Source organism: Phalangium opilio, unplaced genomic scaffold (genome assembly GCF_054372755.1).
Source record: "Phalangium opilio isolate 3A_F unplaced genomic scaffold, DU_Popi_V2 ptg000024l_1, whole genome shotgun sequence".
Lineage (NCBI taxonomy): Eukaryota > Metazoa > Arthropoda > Arachnida > Opiliones > Phalangiidae > Phalangium > Phalangium opilio.
In genome coordinates this window covers 4,971,474-4,992,515 of record NW_028324155.1, presented here as the reverse complement: position 1 = coordinate 4,992,515, position 21,042 = coordinate 4,971,474, and the positions used below count along the sequence as shown (strand labels likewise).

The following is a 21,042-nucleotide window of genomic DNA, read 5'->3' as shown; positions in this document are numbered from 1 at the left end:
GAGACATAACTATTTACGCTTGTGGAGCGGGGGAGGTTCCACTCCTCCCTTATATTCTCTTTGAAGCTATACAGATCGGTAGTTATCCGAGAGGGCGGCACATTTCCATTCGGGGCGGCCATCTTGGATGATTTTCTATCTGGATAGCTACAACTACTCACACACATATACTCATATTGTTGTAAAGACAGATTTTGCAAATTGATAGTAGGTAAGTACTTGGAATTAAAAAATGTAAAGTAATAATCATAAATCTGCATAGTTTTTATAAACTTAGGTTATTTTATATAAAATTTCCGGACTTGATTACCAAATCATGCCAACATCCCGTACCATTCGATCGTTTAAAGTTGGCGCCTGGATCACGTGAGTCTATTCGAATTTTCTCTTCTCGCCTTTCATTGGCTGATGATACGAATGGGCTGATTGGCGGGGTTTGTTTTCAGAGCTGCCAGAACTTGGGGGAGATGGGGTGAAGCCAGCAGCTGATTGAAAAAATGGCGAGGAATCCATTGTATGAAATTGTGATAAACCCTTTTTTAAAATGCATTTTCTCTTGAAATGAGGAGAGTTAACGGGAAAAGCCGAGTGAAATTAAAATTAACCGTTGAAGAACGTCCCGAAGAGTGAAAGTTTTCTTATCTCGAGGTTGACATGAACGGATTTCAACCCCGAGTCGATAACGACAATGATAGAACAAAAAAGAGTTTGCCCGAAAAGTTAAGCCTCGGCTACTCTTCGCCCCCTGCTAGCTCTACCCAATATCAAAACAGTGGTACCGCCGCTGATCAAGATCAATCAAACTCTCAAGATTGCGAATATTCCTCCGTCACAAATTGTCCAAAATCTAGTCGTATCAAAGAATGCATACAACAATCAATCAGGTAATACGCAAAATTTTAACACCAAGTATCAATAAAAATGTATATTGATTAGTTTTTAAATGGCTTCTCTTAATCCTTTATCATCATTCATTTACAGTGCCGAGTCCAAAAAGAAGATTGCTTCTATTTTGGTAAGTTATTATACCTCTAAGGGCAGGCAAATGATCAAATAATGATAAATGACCACCCTCTTTTTTAAATAATAATATTTTAGAATGAAGTTCATCAGCTATCAGATTTAGAAAAGCTACTCCTTTATCTACAATTGCCAACAGGAGCTCCAGCCAATATTGACCCCCTTAAACAGTAAGTCCTTTGTCAGACATGGTTTAAAGCATTTAAACATATGACTTTACATAAATAATAAATATCTTTTTTTCAGGAAAAGTCCAGGAAACCCACTTGGTAAAAAAGCTGATATAACTGTTGCTCAAACTTACACATGGATCCAAAGTCATCTGGAAGAAGATCCCGAAGTTTCTCTTCCCAAACAAGAAATCTACGAGGAATATAAACTTTTTTGTGATGCTAATAAAATAGAAGGACTTTGTGCCGCTGATTTTGGGAAAGTTATGAAATATGTCTTTCCCAGTGTCAAACCGAGAAGATTGGGAACTAGAGGAAATTCTAGGTAAGCAGGGAGCCCACCGGTCCTATAATTCCTATATTATCCTATAATTTCATGAAAGGTCCTATAATATCCTATAATTTCATGAAAGGTCCTATAATATCCTATAATTTCATGAAAGGTCCTATAATATCCTATAATTTCATGAAAGGTCCTATAATATCCTATAATTTCATGAAAGGTCCTATAATATCCTATATTTTAGTAACTCACGCAATAGTTCCATAATTTAACTCTCTTTATCCCGTTTTTCATTAATTAGGTATTGCTATAGTGGGTTGAGAAAAAAGATATCAGTGGAACCACCTCTTTTGCCTGATTTGGATACTAAAGTTGAATTAGAGAACTTGCAAGACATCAAAAATGCTTCCATAAGTGATGAAATAAGCTCCGCTGCTTCATGCCTTATATTTGAATGGGTTGAGAAACTTTTAAACAAGAAATTTGACACCCTTCCTGATTTGGCCTCGCATTTAGTGGAAAATTTATACGTGGATACCAGATCAGTCGCTGCTTTCACCATTTTATCATCAGCTACCAATCAAACTACTGGAAAAGGTAAGCCTGTTATATTTTTTAAATTTTAACATGTAATCTGTCATTGTTTATTATTATCATGTTTTAGTTTATTTAAAAATAGTTGTAATAAGTTATAACAACAGAAATAATAATAATAGATAGTTTTCAGACTAGAATGAATGATACCATTTATACCAGGAGGCCATGATAAGTTGGCAGACAAAGTAGCCTCTCCTCCTGGTGTAAACTGTATCAATCCTCCTGGTGTAAACTGTATCAATCCTCCTAGTGTAAATGGTATCAATCCTCCTAGTCTGAAAACTGTGTTTGACATTATATATAATATTATTATCATGGGTTTTATTGGGTTTTTTCTACCATAAAAATCTCACTTAATAAAACCCATCACTAAGATCTTCAATTTTGATGAATTTCAATGCTAAAATAATTAAATTTTAAAGATATTTATTATTTCATCATCAAAAGTGTTATTTGATAATATTTATTATTTTTTATGAAACATTTTATAAACTTTTTACTCTGTGTGGTTATGTAATACCCAAGTAGTTATGGGTTGATACCCAGTTATTTTGTTAGTAATGTCAGTTCTAGTATGCAAACGTCATCATACCCTTCTATCTCTTAGCTTAGTGTCAGTTATTACTCCGTGTGGTTAAATACCCTGTTAGTTATTACTCCGTGTGGTTATGTACTACCAGGCGCGTACAGTATCCTCTCTTACAAAAGCGCGCCTAGAGGGAGGGATACACCGTCTACTCCCCTCTCTACCGACACTACTCTGTAGGCGGGGCACGCGATTTCATAGATAATTCAATAGTAAAGGGGACTGGTAAAAGTGACGCTTTGATAGTTGAAAATTCGTGGCATGAGGACGGTTTTGAAGTTCATTATGAAGCTGGGGTTCTAAAAGGAGTTGTGAAACGTATCTTTTGAAGGTTTATTACAGAAGTGTAGAAGTATTTTTAAACTCTTCCTAGAAGTGAAGAATTTCTCATTGTTTGCTAGTCCCCTCTGAGTGTATATTGTCCATGACCCATGGTTTTCGTGCCCTCCCTCACTGGGAGGGACTTGTACTTGATTTGTCTGGTGGGGATGGCTTCAAAATTACATAGACATCGGGAATACCTTCAATTTACCATTAAGTTCATAGATCTAGTTTTTTGGCAAACGAAATTTTGAAATTCATTAGTTCAAGGGTTTATTTACGATTGTATTGATTTTCTATGATTTACGATTTACGATTTACGGAAAGAGATAAAATGTATGCTAAGCTAGAAATGGCACCTTATAGTGTCGTGGTCACTGTATCCCCCCAGTATTGAACTAGGCAGGCATTTCTCAAGTTTATGTGGCACTCTTAGTAACTCTATAGTGTATGCCAGACACTGTATAGCTTTAGATCGTTGTTGGGTGCTGTACAACCTTAGCACATTGGAAACCACACGGAGTATTACAAAATGAATTTTGCCCACGTTTTTATTAAGTAGTGAGTTTTAAATGACGATTTCTACAATGCACGTAACTGCTAAAGATAAAAACCCAATAAAACCCAGTGGGCTGGGTTTTTTTAGAACCCTGATTATTATTATTTGGTTTTCATTATAAAATAGTTCATTTTGTCTATTTTTTTCATATTATTAAAATCTGCTTGATATAAATGTCGTAGATAATTTTTATATTATTATTTACCACCTCTCAAACCTTAATTTTGTCACTCAATTAATCTTAATTACCCATTCTCTATTGCTAATTGTATTTTAATCAAGTGGCTAATTGTTATTGAACTAAAAGTGTTATACTTGCCCAGGATGAGGGTTTATGTCTCTTCAAATTGTGCTTCTTTCCTTAGCTTCCCAAGGTGGTAATTTACTTTTAAAATCAACAAGTACAAATAGAAGAAGGGAAACTCAATTGCACTTGCAACGCAAACTTCAAGAGAAAGAATTAATTCGCGAACAAAAAAAGAAAATTCAGGAACAGAAAAACGTCTTGACAAAAAATTTCAAATCAAATGGCTGCAAGAAAAGTGTTAAAAAAGAGCAATCCAATGGTCGTTCTAAAGGAGGATCCAGTCCTAGCAATGTTGTTAAAACGGAAGTCCCTGAGAAAAGCAACGGTGGTGCTGGTGGTGGTGGTTTATTGGCCGAGCAATTCATTAAAAAGGAAGAGAAGAGTAATAGTAACCCTTTGAAGCCAATACGTTGCTATTCGGAAGGTTCAATAGCTTTGGAACAAGAATTCGCGGGTCGCCCTAAAAAAGTGGCTATTACGAGGAAAACCAGTAGTCCAGGCGCTTGCTTTTCCCAAGGAGTTCCCAGTATCATCATATTACCGTCTTTGCAACAGGTGGATATTGACGTGAAGAAATGTCAATCTGTACAGAAACCCAGCAGTCAAAAGTATAAAAGAATACAACCAAAACCTAGCCAATTACAGCCAAACAGTTCCGCATCCTTGGGTGGTGTTTCATCACAATCCTTTTTGAATATGGAGAATGGGAATGAGAAACCCGTTTGTGGGTATAGTTTGGAGTTAGCCGAAGCGAATGGGTTAGCCGCCCTGCAAGATATTGGGTCAACAAAATCACAGTGTACCAGCAGCAAGACATCGGAACCTGCTGTCAATGATAAACCCAATGTGGATATTTTGAAATCAATTAGTGCAGCTTTGGCTGGATCATCGAGTCAGCACAATTTAAGGGTAGTACAATCGGAACAAATAGGCGCGCAGAAAAAGGCCCTTACTCGAAATTCGACTCAGACAGCTAGAATGGCATCTCCCATGGCTAAGAAAGGAAAGAGGAGCGCGTCATTGGGCAAGGAATCAAAATTTAATAAAACATCCAATACAAAACGAGGTTTGGAAGATTCTTCCAAATCAAACCGGCCCTTTAAAAAGCCCTTAATGGATTCAGTCAGTAGTGACAGCAATGAGTTTCCAACTATATTGGACTCGGGAACTGAGAATCTAAATAATTTATCGGAGGACTTACAGCAGTCAACCTCCGCGAGTGATGAAATGACGGTTCAAGTTAATTCCCTGGAAAGATCTTCGATTGACGAAGTGAGCATTCAGCAAATAGAGACGGATGCTCTGATGGAAGAATATCTTCATTCCAATAACGATTCTTCCTCTCTGAAGGATTATTCAAACTCGGGAGTGAAGACTGAACTGGAAGGAACTAAATGCATCCAGCCAACCAACAAGTTATCTCAGTTGAGGCTTCTCTTACAACGCAATCTTCCCCAACCATCCTCCAGCCGAGCCTCTATCTCCAAACCAATAGCCGCCGTTTCTGAAGAAAATAGTGTCTTGGACAGTTTTTCACTGTCGGGCCTTAATGAGTTGAGGCAAGCGATGATAAACAACAGCAACCGTCAGTCTTCGTTTCGAAGTCAAAGTGAACCATCCAATTTCCTTTTCAATTGGAATGGGATAGAGATTATCGACCCGTCTTTGGACCTGGGCGATTCTGTTTTAAAAAGCGAGCCAAATTCCGAAGGAGGTGAAACGCTAGAAAACTGTGGAGATGTCAAACTCTTTGGTTCGACTTCTATAGAAGGGAGAGAGTCTGAGTTTACAAACTGCGCCAATTCCGCTCTTACGGAAGACAGAGACATGTCCCTGGCTACTTCATCAATGAAGTTGGAGACCGGATTAGACTTTGGATTATCTCGCAACAACTTCGAAGTAATCAACCCGGACTTAGCCTCTTTGGATAAATCTAACATTTTATCTCGCAATTCATCTTACACTCAAGTGCCACCAAGCCCAAATACGCGCCGTAGAGCTTTTAATTTTATGCCAATATCTCCCAGGCAAACGCCCATCCCCGAAAACCTTGGTTTCGCCAATGCTGGTGGAAACAACTTAGTATCTTCGGCGTCGCCTTTACAAATGTACATACCTACGAGCAACGGTGTTAATAATATATCAGTCGCTGTTGGACCATCTCAACCACCTAGCACGGCTAGCAGCCCTTTTGTTTCGCCCAGAGGAACGCCAGTGCCTATATCACGTTCCCGTCACAATTCTGGTCAGAGCGCTTACAGTACCCCCCGCCAAACACCTTTGCAAAATTTCATCGACTCGGGCGTCTCGTCCATCTCAACTTCGCCTTTCGTTTCGCCTCAAACAACCCCGGTCCCGGTCAGCAGATTAAGGCACAATTCGAACCACGGTGGTACGGGAAAGACTGTGACCTTTAGTGCCGCCGTTTCTCAAGGCAGTATTCAGAATGGCTTGTCATTCCAGCCTCGTTCCAGGCACAACTCCGGCCCTTTACCGCCACCTCCCTCGTTAGCCACGACGGTTTGTACAACATCGGGTGGCGTCGTATCTTACTTCACGTCGCCCCGAAGCGCTCCGCTGTCTCCCTTGGTGGGTGAAAACTTCACTCAAACCAATTTCAATTTTCCAAACAACACCATGGAAGTTATTGGACACGTCAGATCGAGACACAGTTCGGCCTCCAGCGTCAATATTCCCGCGTCACCCTTATCTTCGCCCGTTTCCCCCAACGGAACCGTGGCGCCTTCTTCCCACTTGATTGGCAATTCTGACCCTTTAGTGGGTGCTTCGGACACGTCCAGTTTGACTAATAACATTGCCAAGAAATTTGGCCTGATACAAAATGAGGAAGGAAGAAACACTGCCTCGACATTGTGGAATGTAAATAATCGTCTCCCCTCGGTTTCGTCCATTAAAACGGGCAATCAGTTCAGTTGGCCTTCCTTTAGCGACGGTCAATTTTGTCAACCCACGACGTCGGCGTTGCATAAAAGAAACCGTCACGTTTCGGGATCCGTGATTCACCATAGGCCTTCGGCAAATAATGACCCTTTGGTTCAAGAGATTCAGTCGCTTCTTCAGAGCAGTTCTCCTTCTTCGCCCAATGCCAACACGGATTCGATCAGCAGAAGCCGTTCAGTGCCTCTCCAGCAAATGATTTTGTTGGAACATTTGGGAGGAAGCTCGTCTTCGACTAGAAACGTTTCTCTCGGCGATTCCTCCGGGAACTTTAATTTCAATAACGGTAACAACGCGGCCTCGGAAGACTTATTTACCACCAGGTCTTACCCCTCGACAGTCCCGTTAGATAACGGAGTCGTCGACGCTTTCGGAGAAGAAAATTTGGCTTCGTCACCCTACTCCGGTACCTGCGGAAATTTTTCCGAGGAAAATTCCCAAAAAGAACAAGATTTGGGAACTTCTCGCGTTAGTGGCTTAGCTAGTTGGGCCAACCCTTTGGAAACGCTGTCTTCGCGACGTAATATTACCGAGCTCCTAGAAAACGATTATTTGCAAACGACTCTAGAAGACTTGAGGGACTGTGACAATGATTTTTCAAAATTTGCCCAAGAATTAGAACAAATGGATCAGAAAGAACCCGAATATTAGTGGATTCTTTTTATTATTAATATTAATCTTATTTTCTTCAAATTCCAACAAGATACAAATTTATAATCTCGCAACATTTTTAACTATCCACAATAATATAAGCGACTTAATTCGTCTTTTTACGAAGGTTATAAAATGTAAAATATATGATACCAGTGAAAAAGTATTTTAGGGAAACTTGAATTAATGTTTTTTTTTTTTTCTTCTTCGTCCAGTTTTAGTTCTTTAAGCTTATTAAGTCTGTTTGTTCATAGAGTACATACCAAATTATATTATACTGTTCAGACGAAAAAAATCGCGCTGTTCTTATCGATATTACGCAAAACTGGCTTCTATTTCTCTCTCACTTCTTATCACATATTTTTTATTTCAATAAACTCAGCTAATTCTTTCTATCATCACCTTTAGGTTAGAATAGTTAAATAATACACAAGCTTCATTGCCATGCTAGTCAGTTGGACCATTTTTAAGTAGTTTACATTTTACCACTCTTTTACCTAACCCACACTGTATCCTGTAAGAAATATTGCATGTTTTTGTTTTTTTTTTGATAGACAGCGTTGATAATAACGCTAATATAGCGGTGTACTTACAGACCACTTAAATGAAATAATAATAATTAACTATAATTATAACTTACAGGATGGACATTATTAATTATTTAATAATTTGCTATTAACTGGAATTAATATTTTGTTTTTGTTTGAAACAGTCTTCCAGTAGCGTAGTTTAACACAATAATTTGCTAAAAATATAGGTTACCCCCCAAATCCCTAATTTAATACAAAAGGACTGATTACTTTTGTATTTCTTGCATACCTATTTTTTTTTTTTTTTTAAATATTTACCTATTTTCCCTTATAGCTTATAACATATTTTATAAAAGTTTAATTTTTACTCTTTAATTGTTTTACCATTTAGTTGATCTCATACGCTTTAATATTATTATTATTTTCGTGCTTTTGCTTTTAAGGTTATTATAATTATTTACTATTTAATTTTAATTAAATTTCTGCCCCCCCCCCACCCTTTTTTTGTTGATTAAACCATACTTTAACGAGATGAATTATTTCATGATGACGTAGCGTCAATATAACAGGCTCGTACCCTTTTAACTATTAAGTAATTAACTCTCGACTCATTAACGTAAGGTACAAAATGGCAATGTTAATTTAAGTTAGCTTTGTTTAGGGATATAGACAATTAGGTTAATTTATTTAAAAAAAAACATACGCAACTTCAAATAACAGTTTTGTTTTCTTAGAAGAAGGTGAAACGGTATTTGTAGTAATATTTCTTTAAAGTCAAATTTTGTAAACTGCAATTAAGCTTGTATTTTACAATTTACAAGCCTTGGAAGTTTTTCATTTTCTCCGATTTATGTTACGTCGTGTATATATATATTTTAAATTGGGAATTTTTTTTTTTAATTTTAATTAGAAGTTGACTATTTCTGAACAGTTTAATATTTTATTATTTTGGGTTTGTTTGTTTGTTTTTTTGTTTGTTTATTAGTTAGTTTGTATAATTTGCTCCGGGGTGGACAAAAAAGGGATTCTATTTTTTTGCATCAAGAAGATAATTAAAAAAAAAGTTTTTACGAACAAGTACAAAATATTTGGGGAAGAATTTTATTGTTGAAAGATACGCGCTCTCTCTCTCTCTCTGGCCAGCTGAAAGTATTTTGAAATAGTTTAAGAAATAAGGATGGGTTTTTTATGTGAAAGAATAGTCCTACCAAATATCGGTGACGATGTTAGTCCTATAAGCCGCAGCGGGAGTCCGTCACGGGCTTATTCCCCTGGTTTTAAATAAAACTCGTGAAATCTTTGGTTCCAATTATTTTCTCTCAAAAACTATACACTTATTTATTTTTATCTGTACTATCAGGGATGGATTTAATTTTAGAAGTAGGAATGGAGAACAGACTACAGAGTAGTGGGGGCGCGCACGTCAAAGTCCCGGACCCCCCCCCCTTCCATGGGACCGGAGGGGTATGAAAAAAGAGAAGTAAATACTAACCGTTATCCATTCCTACTTCTAAAATTAAATCTATCCCTGGTACTATATATTTTCTTGTAAAATTTCTATTTTCGCCTCTACGGTTTATAGGACTAACATAATTACGTGCATGATGTAGAAAAATAAATTAGGCGAGTTAATTAATTGAAAAATAAAATTTGGTCTAAAAGAAGTAAAAATACAGTGAAACGCAGACGCAGTTATAACGAAATACTTCGTATGTTAAACGCAGAATTTCCTTATAATTGAAGTCGACTGTATTAATTAATAATCAGTTAGTTGTCATTAAATATTTAAATAAATTTACATGAATTAATTAGGTATCATTCCTTTTTAAAAAAGAAATAAAACCAAATTACAACAGGGTATTAAAATGATGATATAATTTGATCTTTGATATAGACCAATATAAAATGGAAAGAAAAAAATAAGGGGGGGGGGTTATACGGTATTTGTAAGGTTTTTGTAAGTCGATGAAACAAAATGGATTAAATGTTGGCGTTTGATAATGTTTGGTATAAAGAAAAATGATAATGTCAACGCACACATAGTTCTAAAACAAATATAAATTACGTAAAAAAAATGTATAATCTTTCACGTGTAATTGTATAATGTTTTTAGAAATGATAGAAAAACAAAGAAAAAAAAATTAATATTGCCCGGTTATTGAATTTTTAATTTACTTTCGTCTCTTATAAAAATGTTTTATTTCTCTTTCTGGTGTTTAAAATAATTATTTTTTAGTAAGAGACTGTAACTAATATATCGGTGTTCTTCAAAGTTATATTTCTCCTGTCGAAAATTTCTCGTTTCTATTCAAATTATTCTAATTATAACAACGTACGTCACGTAATTAAAAAAAAAATGAATTAACAGCAAATCTGTATAACTGTTTAAATAGAAATTTTTCGCGCCTCGATGTATTTTTAATAATAAATAATTACGTAAAGATACAAAAAATAAAACAATGTCGCGTATATAACGATATATTTCGACTGCCCTTTCAGTAATAACCGCGTTAAAGCATGGTTGTACAGTAAGTTGCTAAATAAAGAGTCGGAAAAACAGTAAAAAGAATAATTGTTTAATATAATTGAAACTTTATATTATTTTTCCATAGAGAACTATACAATCAAAGGCAGAAAGCATCCATGTATGTGTTTGGTAATTATATTGTTTAACCAGCTTGTTTTTATGATTATATTGTTTAACCAGCTTGTTTTTATGAAATTTATCTCCAGTCCCCCAAAATTGAAGTTGATCGTTGCAGTATTGATCGCTCCGAAAAACAGGTTAGTGAAATTTGCGCGGTATTTCGATTCCCATTGGGAAGGAGGGTCTTAAAATTGCGCAATCAATAAGCACATGGCGACCACGTGTTTTTCATAGCGTACAATTTTCCCGCCTTACGCCTTAAGTGACAGCTGACTCTCATAGCGTGTTTTCAACTCTCAATTGATTAACGCCCACTGTCATGCCACTGTGTTGTGAGCTTTTTCATTATTAATTAAAGTCCTTTATTATAGAGACATTATATCTATTGATTTAACGTATAAAGTTACTTCAATTAGTGTCAATGTTTTGTTTTGATTGAGTTTCCATGGTTACCACGTCAAAACAACAGACACAACCTATTATTTCTTACGCCCTTTATAATGAGATTCCTTGCATAAATGACTTAAAATTTTCTCGCTGTTGTGACAATCAAGTAGCAAGAAAAATGTTTCCTGAGGAAGAAATGGTTTTAATCCAGACTTTGGATAGTCACACGGCCGATGTTACTTGGTGTGATTTTTCGGGAAGGAGTACTTTAGTCAGTGGATCATTTGACAAGCTAGCTAGAATTTGGAAAGCCAATAAAAATGGGTTGTTTAAAGAAACTGAGGAACTGCCACCTCTAACCGCTCATCGTTATGGGATTAACTGTGTCAGATTTTCGCCTTTTGGCACTGTCATTGCTAGTTGCTCAATTGATGGATCAATATTCTTGTGGAATTCGCAGGTATTTTAAAAGCGGGACTTTATTTTAGCCCTTTTTATGGTGCAAATTATTTATAGAATGGAGAACAAGTTGCTCATTTAAAACATCCCTCTGAAGCTGCCATCAGGGTCTGTGCTTTTTCACCGTCCTCAGCTATTTTAGCCACTGGCAGGTGAGATAAAAGAACTATAGAGTGCTGTCAGTTGTGACGTCAGACCCAAGGTTAAACGTCACGAGTCTGCCTTTAGCAATGGGCGGCCATGACGGTTACCGTTTTTTCTTTATGGGAAAACAGCATGGGTGACGTCACACCGGCGCTTCTGACAGAGTTGTGACGTCAGATCCAAGGTTAAACGTCACGAGTCTGCCTTTAGCAATGGGCGGCCATGACAGTTACCGTTTTTTCTTTATGGGAAAACAGCATGGGTGACGTCACACCGGCGCTTCTGACAGCACTCTTGTGACGTCAGATCCAAGGTTAAACGTCACGAGTCTGCCTTTAGCAATGGGCGGCCATGACAGTTACCGTTTTTTCTTTATGGGAAAACAGCATGGGTGACGTCACACCGGCGCTTCTGACAGCACTCTTGTGACGTCAGATCCAAGGTTAAACGTCACGAGTCTGCCTTTAGCAATGAGCGGTCATGACAGTTATCTATAGAGTACTGTCAGAAGCGCCGGTGTGACGTCACCCATGCTGTTTTCCCATAAAGAAAAAACGGTAACTGTCATGGCCGCTCATTGCTAAAGGCAGACTCGTGACGTTTAACCTTGGATCTGACGTCGCAACTGACAGCACTCTATTTGGCACTAACTGACACATCAATCAAGATATTTATTTTTTTATTAACATTACTTTTCTGTTTAAAGTGATGATGAAACTGCAATATTATGGGATTTAAGTACCAGAACAATTATCAGAGTATTAGAAGGTCACGAAGCCATGGTTACCAGTGTAGCTTTTTCCCCAGACAGTATATACTTAGTGACAGGCTCAACAGGCGGAGATATTAAATTATGGGATGCTAGATATGGTCATGGAAAGTGTTTGGTTACCAGAACTGAAGCTCACGATTTAGGGGTCATGGGATGTGATTTTAGCTCTCAATATGAATCTTGTGGTAATTAATTGTTTAATAGCATGTCCTTGCTTAGAAAGAATAAATAAACACATTTAATCAAATGGTCTCTTAAAAAGCTGGAGCAATCAACATGACAACAATTTATCTATTGGCAACTTGTGGGAACGATGATTTAGTCAAAGTTTGGCAAGTTAGAGCTGGGATGAATTGCACAATTACTTTGCTACAGACCTTGGAAGGTCATTCTGGAAATGTTAACTGTTGCGCTTTCTCTAAATGTGGAACTGTTTTAGTTTCAGGGTATGGTCACTTGTTGTCCTAACTTCAGGGTTCGTACACGACCTGGAAAACCTGGAAAAGTCAGGGAAATTTAAAATGGACCTAAAAAGTCAGGGACATGTCAGGGAAAAATATATTGGAGGGAAATTTAAAGTATAATGGTGACCAGAAAAAGTTTTGTCTGAGATTTGAGCAAAGCCCCAAATTCGCGGAGCTCGCTTCGCTCGCTCAGGTTATTTATGATTTACTTTAAATTAAATTTAAACGAATTAATTGGCTAATTTTTATAAAAATAACTCGTGCAAAAATTATTTGAGTGAATATAGATTGGTTTTCATATACGTTCGCCATGTACGTTATTGCAAATGGTCAGGGAAATTTGTGGAATTTAGTCAGGGAAAACCTGGAAAAGTCAGCTAGGAATTTCATTCCAAAAATTTTGTACGAACCCTGTAACTTCAAATTAATAAGTTAGGGGAGTCATATCACTTTTTTCTTTTCAGATCTGGAGATAAGACTGTGATTATTTGGGATCCTGTAATACATCATATATATTTCTTCCCCAATTTGAACAATTTCTTCTTGTAAATTTCTTATTTTTATTGCAGTACAATGGACAACAGTTGCAAAAACTAGAGAAACATACGCGATATGTCACTTGTTGTTGCTTCTCATCAGATGGAAGATTACTAGCTACCGGCTCAAATGACAAGACCATTCTTATATGGTCCATGGATGGTCCAAAGAACATTGAAGAGAATGGTGAAGAAGAAGTTGAACCTCTTATAGAATTGTCAACTGAAACGGAAGTAACTGGGCCATGTGTTGGAGCTTCAATATCCGCTGTTGTAAAATGGAATAAAGATGAAGTTTGCGAATGGCTTACCAAACTTGATTTGCCTCAATATGAAGATATGTTTCGAGAACATGAAATTGATGGTCAAGAATTACTTCATCTTAACCATGAGACTTTAAATAATATTTTAAAGATTGGTAATTACTATTTAGCATAAAAAAATAAAGTAAATAAATTTAGGAATGTAATTAATATTTATTTTTATTAATTAATTTCAGAGGCCCTGGGACATAGAAATAAAATTCTAAGGGGTGTACAGGCTCTTAAAAATCCAATGTGGCAACATAATGCTCTCTTTGATGATGAAGGAGACATTCCCGAGGAGTTTTATTGCCCCATAACTCATGAGATTATGAGAGACCCTGTCGTGGCTGCTGGTAAATTAATTATTTATACATATATCTATTTTTTCATAATTATATATATTTCTAATGAGCAGATGGTTACACTTATGAAAGAGGAGCAATTATGGAATGGCTTGAAAGTGGTAAAACTACAAGTCCCATGACTAATGAGGGTTTATCTCACCCTCATATAGCTTCTAACAGAGCATTGTCGGCTCTAATTGTTAAATTTCGAGTTTAATTACAATTACAATTAAGAAAAAAAAATAAAATCCACAGCCCCTTGTGATCAAAATGAAATGATGATTTTAGCAAGTCTTTCCTATCGAGCCTATATAGCTGTGTCTTTTCCTACAAATGTTACGTCTATCCCTTTGGGTAAAGCGTGAAGGCCAAATGTTTTAATTAGCATTGAAATCTAGTTATTTACTGAAGATTCAAATTGTGTAATTTATTTTTAATAATGCTCAAATTAATTAATGTGCTTAATGTTTATGTAATTTTACAAAATATTTTAATGTTTCACGTTGTAAAACATTTATGTATGTTTATCATAAGCTGTCACTTCTTATTTGGGCAAGAAAAAAATCATATTTAAATAAAAATCACTATATCATCGAAGCGTTTTCAAATATAGCGCGAAGCCGCGAACAGCTTGCGTCGTTGAGCGCGCGATCGAGTGGGTTATGGAACTGTAAATTTCCATTGGCATTTACCACGGAGTAATTTTATTGGAGTGATAGTGAAAGTTCCTTTAAAACTGCCTTAAATGTATCTACGTCTCCTATAATATTACTCCATGGTGGCAGATCTTTAGAAGCCAATGAATAACGGTTTAAATGTCTTATGATTCTTGCCATAAGAAAATAATATATAGCTTCCTATAAGTATGAAACGTAGTACATTTTCATACTACAGCATTTGCTCCCAAATTTGGCGCGCTTACGCTTTTACGCCCCGTGGGAGAAGTTTCGGTACTACGAGTAAAAGGGGGACGAAACCACCGCCGCCACCTAAGGTTTCCGCGAAAGGCACGATGGGCCGGGGAAATATCGCCATGAACGCTGGATTTCTTTAGAAATCCAGTGTTCATGATATCGCCGCGCCCGGCGTAGAGACACAAGATGCTCCATACCTCGTACCAGTGTAGACGCTAGCCTCGTTCGTCAAAATCTCGCGCCATCTATTAATTTATAATAATAATTTTGACATGTACTTAATCAGTTATAATAAAATAAATATAATAACTTCTAGACCTTTAACTATTTAATTACAATATAAAATTTGAAAAATTTCTAAACAAATATTTCATCTTTAACGCCAAAAACTCTTAATAGGTGGCATTTGAAACTTTCTACAAATTTCAATGGAAGAAAATGGTTTACATGGCTTAAATGGAGAGTTTCATACTTATAGGGAGCTAGGTATATATTATTTTCTTATGTTCTTGCGTAATGTTGGTTGTGTCGTAGACTCGTAGTTGATCGATATACGCTTAATAATTAATATATTTCCATAAATTCCGTTACCTTTATCTAAAATTTATAGTAAGTCACTATAGTTTTATACGTTTTATCAGAATAAATAAAGGTTATAGAAACCTTATTACTGAATACTGATAAAGGCTGAAATTACGTTCCTAATTTCTAAAAAGCCGCTGAAGCCAAGGCTTAGGTATAGGTTAATGAACGTTGTCAAAACGTCAACAAAACATAAACACCTGTGAAAAAAATCGGATAGAAAAAGTTTTAAATGCAATGATTACGAGAATCGAATTTTAGTGAAGAATAGTAGCTAATTTCGTCGTCTTTTTGATGCGATGCCAACAGAAAATGATGCTAAGTTAAAAGATCAATCTCCATTTTACATAGAAAGTCGGGATTACGAAGGTGGTTTCACCGGAGTTGATATTATTGCTTGTATGTAAACTTGTAAAGGGACTGAGGTGAGGTGTAAATTTAGGGCGTAAAATTCATCCCTTAATTGCAGGTAAAAGGTCTGTAAAAGAAATGAATCACTGTGGAACTGGAAGCTACCAGTAGGTTTGGAAACAATTTTTGACATATTATGTTTTTGAACTGATTCCATCCATTAAACAGGGAAGAATGGAAATCATTATTTGATGGGCCAGATTATATTAGCCGCCTTAAATTAGCAGGATGTAAAGGACATTTGCGTAGTTCTAGATTTAGAAGCATCTGTTGGAAGGTATATTTCTGAAAGCTTTTGATGTAACCTGTTATGATTAAATAATGTGTTTTACATAGATATATTTAGACTGTTTACCGGAAGAAAGACATGATTGGATTTCTAAAACATGGGAAATGAGAAGAAAGTATCGTCAGATGCAAGATAAAGTTAGTAAACTAAATAGTTAATTTAGGTTAGACTAGTTAATGATATTTAGTACAAAGTTATACTTTACCATCTTTAAAATATTTTTTTAGTTAGCTACAAATCCCAGATCAGTTGTTGATGATCTTGACTTGAATATTAATAATCCATTATCTCAAGAAGATAAAGTAATTAGGACTGGATAATTAATAATATTATTAGACTTTGGATAATTAATTAATAATTTTAAAAAAATCCTTATTAATTAAGAGCCCATGGAATAAGTTTTTCCAAGATAGTGAGCTTCAAGTTACAATAAAACAAGATGTAATAAGAACGTGAGTGTATTTGAAAAAATATTAGAAAAGGGAAATTTAAATTTTCAATTAAAGTAATTTAATTTTTAAATCTTTTAGATTCCCTGAAATAGATTTTTTCCAAACTCCCACTGTACAAATTATGATGGTGCGAATTTTATTTTGTTACGCTCGACAATACCCAGATATTTCTTACAGACAAGGAATGCATGAATTATTGGGTATGAACTATGAACTCTCCCAAACTCTCCCAAAACAAAAAAAAAAAAAAGTGAAAAACATCTTATTTTATTTTTGAAAAAATACATTTCAGCTCCACTTCTTTATGTTTTACACTCTGATCAACAAGCTTTATTACATGCCAGTGAATTAGATTCAATTAGGCAAGAAATAAAAGAACTTTTGGACCCCGAATTTACCGAACCAGATGCTTTGTAATTATAATTATTTAATTTTTTATATAATTTTAATTCAAAGTTTATATTATTTTATAGTAATAATTATTAATTTAATTAAATTAATTAATTAATAGCTTTCTCTTTTGTCAATTAATGGAGAATGTTGAAACTTGGTACATAAGTAATGATAGAAGACATAACAAGGTGATAGTGATAACTTATCAATCATTCCTGTATTTTTTATTTAACCCCCCCCCCCTTTTTATTTCTCTAAATTATTAAATTATTATAGATGGAACATTTAAAATTAGCTCCATTCTCTCGTCCACCTGAAACGAGTCCCAACAGTGCTATTGAAGTGAAATTAACTAAAATCCACGAGCAGCTTTTAAAAAGACATGATTCTGAAGTTTTTTATTGCCTAAAAGACCTTGATATTGGACCTCCAGTATATGGGATGTCAGTATTATGATCATTAAGTCCAAATTAATTAATTAATTAAGAATACTAATTATTTGTTTTAATTAAATTAGACGCTGGCTTCGTTTACTTTTTGGTCGAGAATTTTTCATTCAAGACCTTTTAGTAATATGGGATGCTATATTCTCAGCTAGTAGTTCCTTTGATCTCGTGGATTATATTTTTGTCTCCATGCTCGTTAATATAAGAGATCTTTTAATGGCGGGAGATTATACAGCGTGCCTTGGATATTTAATGAGGTTCAAATACTTGAGAAGTTTTTAATTATTTATTAACAAGCAAAATTTCAGATATCCAGGACTTCCGGATATCAGGTGCATTATAGATTTGGCCCTACATCTTAAAGAGCCTTTACGTTGGACTAAACCTCCGAGCAAAGGTCCGGGGCAAGTCCAAGCCCCTACTATATTAAAACGCGGCGGAATTAGATACACAGATCGACCTAAAACTCTTATGATTAATGATGCATTTCTCCCTGAACAACCCGTAGTGGATTCAAAAACCCCAAGCCCGGCTGTAGTTGCAACAGCAGCTGGTAACCTTAATCTCCTGCTAATGTTTCTCAGCTTATCTCAGCTTAATATTCTTTATAAACTGTCCGTCATTCAGAATTTGTTCACGTAAATATACCTACAGAAAAATCAGTTCTAACAAGAAATTCAAGTACAGAGAAAAATCCCAAAACAACCCAAATGAAGAAAACTAATCATTCCCGACATTGGAGCGCTAATTGGGAGCATCTAGTCACAAATGGATCACCCGGTGATATCCGTAAATTAAAGAAGGAAGATTTATTAAAAGGGACTAATCTAAGCCAGAGTTTAAGTCGATTGGATAATGGTTGCAAAGAAATGGTCCCCTTGCAAACACCAAATTGGCATACAGATCGGAATTTGGTGTGTATAAAATATAATCTCTTTTTTTCCCCCATGATTTTAGAAGTTTCAGTTTTATTTTTTTTTAGGTAAGAGAAGGACACGATGTGATAGCTGGCTCTCCCGCTTCTCAAGTCTCTAAAATGCGCTCAATGAATGAATATTGTTGGAGAAGAATGACGCTTCATTTGGATCGTCTTCAAGAAGGTCTCTTAAAGCAAAAACTTCAAAATGAAGATGAACTACTTCTCGCTGTTGCTGGTTTAAAAAGAGTAATTACTAATTAGTTAATAAATAAAATTACTGTATTCTGTAGTGAAATTAATTAACAATTAATTAATAATTAATCTTCCAAAGGTTAGAGACATTCTGAAAGGAACCTTGACATTCACTGAAGAAGTTATAAATGACGAAAATAAAGAAAATGGTTTAGTTTATAATGATGATGATACTCCTTGGCAAATATTGGATGTAGCAGAAGCAAATGATGAAACTAATAGCAGTCAGAGTGCTGAAAATGCTAGGATGAGGGCTGAGAATGTTTCCTCATCCCATAGAGTAACGTAAAGAGGTTTTATTTTTACAAAACTTTCCTTCCCCCTCTTCTCTTTTTTCCTACACGCGCTAAGAAAACTAAGTGATACTTTGAACGAAATCTTTTTTTATATAACTTAATTAAGACAAAGCAACAAACAAATAAGTACCAAGAAATGTGTTAAGCAAATTGTATTTATTTCCGAAAAATAATAATTATTAAATTTAAATTTAGTGTAAATGAAATTTAATGAAACTTGTTTGTTTATTTTTAATTATATTTTTATTATTATTATTATTTTATGACAATTTGTAAAAAAAAAAAAAAAAACCAAAAAACAATTCAGTTCTCTTAGTGGTTGACTTGTCTCAAAATGGATAGCACCATATCCTGCAATGTTTGAGGCTTGCAATATTCTTCTAACCAATTAATGACGGAGCCAGAAAGTTTTGTGAAGTTTGCCACTGATAAACTTTCATCAAATGTTTCAAATAAGCTGTTACAAATTGCCTGAAACTAATTAATTAAGATGGTAAGTATTTTTCCTTTTTTAATTCTCCCCCCCCCCCTAACGGGCGCTGTTGGGGTGAAGTCTGCCCTTAGTTCAGGGGGAAAACACACAGCTCTTTGGCCAATGGCCATAAGAAATGGCGCCACCGTCGCCGTGGGCGGGTAAGCAATATGCTAACCAACTTGGTTAGCATATTGCTTAGTACCAACAGTTTGACCCCCCTCCCCCCTTCACCCCAACAGCTCCGGCCAGCCCCTTTAAATTAAATCTCACCAATTGAAATTTAATTTCATCACTGATTTGATTGACATTTCCTTGGGATCCAGTTTGATGTTGATGAGTTGTTATTATTTGCTCATAATTTCTATTTAAACATAATTAAAACTTAATTATATTTTTATTTAATGATAATGGAGTTTTAACCTAAAATATTATTATTATTACGTTTTCATGATTTTTAATGCTAGTAATTCTTTTCTTAAAGTATTAAGTTCATCTTCTTGAGTTTTTTTTTCTTGTAGAAGGAAGTGTATATAGTCTATGGCTGAAATAAATTGTATATAAGTTAATATTCTGATTCTGTTTTAAAAGTAGGGGCAGCTTCTATCCGTACATCTTTGTAAAACAGTAGCTTTGCTTAATTTGTATCCATTATCGTGAAGCTGCTTTTGTTGTGGTTGACAAGTAGGAACTAGACTTTGTAGATCTTCGTAACCTTTCTGGAATATAATTTTAATTTAGGTGTTTTTTTTTATTTTAATATTTCAGGGATTCTTTTATACTTTAATGGCATCTCGTCTTTTTTGCTCAGCTTGAGTATGAGCTTGCCTTCTTGTCTCTTTAATGTTGGTAGTTGATTTGTGGTCACTGTCTTCATCATCCGTGTTATGGGCTGAGGAGGAGGTCAAAATATCAATAGAACCAGTTGGCGATGTTCCTAAAAAAACGAGAAAAGACTAGTGGTACCACCTGTCAAGGTCGATGTTGTTGATTTATGGTCACTATCAGCTGAACAAAAAAAGAAAAAAAAAACAACAAAAAAACCAAGGCCTAAGAAAACTTTCTTACATGCTCTACCACTATTATTATTATCCCTCGGAATTTTACTAATTACTTGTGAATTAGGTAATATTATTATTGAAATTTGTTAAATATCTTTTACACGTAGTGATAATTATAAACAAACCTCCAATATTTGAGGAATTCAAGGAAGTTTCCATAACTACTACTAAAACCAAACGTAATTATTGACGTCATGAAAATTTAAATCGTTGCCTACGTTAATCAAGGCCTGTGCGCGGTGGCTTCGAAGGGGGGACTTTTAAGAAACGCGACTTCTTATTTTCTCCCTATTTTAGCGCGAGATTTCATTGATAGCTGGACCGAAACGCGCGCGAAAATGAGTATTTAAAATTCTAAGTGCGAGAAAATGAACATTTCAAATTATTTAGGTCCAGCTATTAGCGCCTCAGGTCCAGCTAATAGCGCCTCAGGTGAGAGAATTTGGCAACTTAAATTGCCAAAATAAAAATAAAAATCGGCGCCGCGCACAGGCCTTTATTAACGTAGGCAACGT

The 21,042-nt window shown here is 35.5% G+C and overlaps 4 protein-coding genes across 9 annotated transcripts; 3 read left to right on the top strand and 1 right to left on the bottom strand.

Moving 5' to 3' along the window:
* Positions 1 to 351: 351 nt before the first annotated feature.
* On the top strand, positions 352 to 10,554 carry LOC149692354 (uncharacterized). The gene is made up of 6 exons (XM_089868072.1): positions 352 to 884; positions 982 to 1,015; positions 1,099 to 1,190; positions 1,267 to 1,515; positions 1,775 to 2,070; positions 3,902 to 10,554. The coding sequence occupies exons 1-6, from the start codon at positions 655 to 657 to the stop codon at positions 7,450 to 7,452; spliced, it is 4,452 nt and encodes a 1,483-aa protein (XP_089724198.1). The 5' UTR covers positions 352 to 654; the 3' UTR covers positions 7,453 to 10,554.
* Positions 10,555 to 10,731: 177 nt separating this feature from the next.
* Positions 10,732 to 14,637, top strand: LOC149692353 (WD repeat, SAM and U-box domain-containing protein 1-like). 2 transcript variants are annotated; one of them, XM_089868071.1, is made up of 9 exons: positions 10,732 to 10,961; positions 11,187 to 11,476; positions 11,533 to 11,627; positions 12,326 to 12,576; positions 12,654 to 12,837; positions 13,320 to 13,353; positions 13,425 to 13,809; positions 13,891 to 14,049; positions 14,112 to 14,637. In XM_089868071.1, exons 1-9 carry the CDS (start codon positions 10,949 to 10,951, stop codon positions 14,255 to 14,257), a joined length of 1,557 nt encoding a protein of 518 aa, XP_089724197.1. In that variant the 5' UTR covers positions 10,732 to 10,948; the 3' UTR covers positions 14,258 to 14,637. The 2 variants fall into 2 exon arrangements, with proteins under 2 accessions (XP_089724197.1, XP_089724196.1); XM_089868070.1 differs by having other exon boundaries at positions 10,733 to 11,476.
* Positions 14,638 to 15,463: 826 nt separating this feature from the next.
* Positions 15,464 to 19,210, top strand: TBC1D5 (TBC1 domain family member 5). Of its 4 annotated transcripts, none has more exons than XM_089868058.1 (16): positions 15,467 to 15,563; positions 15,671 to 15,935; positions 16,006 to 16,054; positions 16,116 to 16,224; positions 16,284 to 16,373; positions 16,464 to 16,538; positions 16,621 to 16,688; positions 16,767 to 16,888; positions 16,981 to 17,101; positions 17,200 to 17,269; positions 17,358 to 17,524; positions 17,599 to 17,784; positions 17,836 to 18,080; positions 18,155 to 18,441; positions 18,510 to 18,692; positions 18,778 to 19,210. In XM_089868058.1, exons 2-16 carry the CDS (start codon positions 15,836 to 15,838, stop codon positions 18,985 to 18,987), a joined length of 2,082 nt encoding a protein of 693 aa, XP_089724184.1. In that variant the 5' UTR covers positions 15,467 to 15,563; positions 15,671 to 15,835; the 3' UTR covers positions 18,988 to 19,210. The 4 variants fall into 4 exon arrangements, with proteins under 4 accessions (XP_089724185.1, XP_089724182.1, XP_089724184.1 ...); XM_089868057.1 differs by having other exon boundaries at positions 15,479 to 15,563; positions 15,641 to 15,935; XM_089868059.1 differs by having other exon boundaries at positions 15,464 to 15,935; positions 18,182 to 18,441.
* Positions 19,211 to 19,249: 39 nt separating this feature from the next.
* Positions 19,250 to 20,977, bottom strand: bigmax (helix-loop-helix-leucine zipper transcription factor bigmax). Of its 2 annotated transcripts, XM_089868069.1 has the most exons (7): positions 20,653 to 20,712; positions 20,436 to 20,474; positions 20,249 to 20,358; positions 20,080 to 20,185; positions 19,911 to 20,010; positions 19,740 to 19,830; positions 19,250 to 19,471 (listed from the first exon to the last, which is right to left on the bottom strand). In XM_089868069.1, exons 1-7 carry the CDS (start codon positions 20,684 to 20,686, stop codon positions 19,307 to 19,309), a joined length of 645 nt encoding a protein of 214 aa, XP_089724195.1. In that variant the 5' UTR covers positions 20,687 to 20,712; the 3' UTR covers positions 19,250 to 19,306. The 2 variants fall into 2 exon arrangements, with proteins under 2 accessions (XP_089724195.1, XP_089724194.1); XM_089868068.1 differs by lacking the exon at positions 20,436 to 20,474 and having other exon boundaries at positions 20,249 to 20,403; positions 20,653 to 20,977.
* Between the last annotated feature and the right edge of the window lie 65 nt (positions 20,978 to 21,042).

Bases quoted from the DNA above. Each gene is read 5' to 3' on its own strand.
- LOC149692353 (XM_089868070.1), top strand. From the start codon at position 11,075: ATGGTTACCACGTCAAAACAACAGACACAACCTATTATTTCTTACGCC. The intron at 12,838-13,319 runs GTATGGTCACTT...TTTTCTTTTCAG, and splicing joins GGAACTGTTTTAGTTTCAGG to ATCTGGAGATAAGACTGTGA. The intron at 14,050-14,111 runs GTAAATTAATTA...TCTAATGAGCAG, and splicing joins AGACCCTGTCGTGGCTGCTG to ATGGTTACACTTATGAAAGA.
- bigmax (XM_089868068.1), bottom strand. From the start codon at position 20,686: ATGGAAACTTCCTTGAATTCCTCAAATATTGGAG. The intron at 19,831-19,910 runs GTAATAATAATA...ATGTTTAAATAG, and splicing joins GCATTAAAAATCATGAAAAC to AAATTATGAGCAAATAATAA. The intron at 19,472-19,739 runs GTGAGATTTAAT...TTAATTAATTAG, and splicing joins ATGAAATTAAATTTCAATTG to TTTCAGGCAATTTGTAACAG.
- LOC149692354 (XM_089868072.1), top strand. From the start codon at position 655: ATGAACGGATTTCAACCCCGAGTCGATAACGACAATGATAGAACAAAA. The intron at 1,191-1,266 runs GTAAGTCCTTTG...TCTTTTTTTCAG, and splicing joins AATATTGACCCCCTTAAACA to GAAAAGTCCAGGAAACCCAC. The intron at 1,516-1,774 runs GTAAGCAGGGAG...TTCATTAATTAG, and splicing joins GGAACTAGAGGAAATTCTAG to GTATTGCTATAGTGGGTTGA.
- TBC1D5 (XM_089868056.1), top strand. From the start codon at position 15,836: ATGCCAACAGAAAATGATGCTAAGTTAAAAGATCAATCTCCATTTTAC. The intron at 15,936-16,005 runs GTATGTAAACTT...CCTTAATTGCAG, and splicing joins CGGAGTTGATATTATTGCTT to GTAAAAGGTCTGTAAAAGAA. The intron at 16,055-16,115 runs GTAGGTTTGGAA...TCCATTAAACAG, and splicing joins TGTGGAACTGGAAGCTACCA to GGAAGAATGGAAATCATTAT.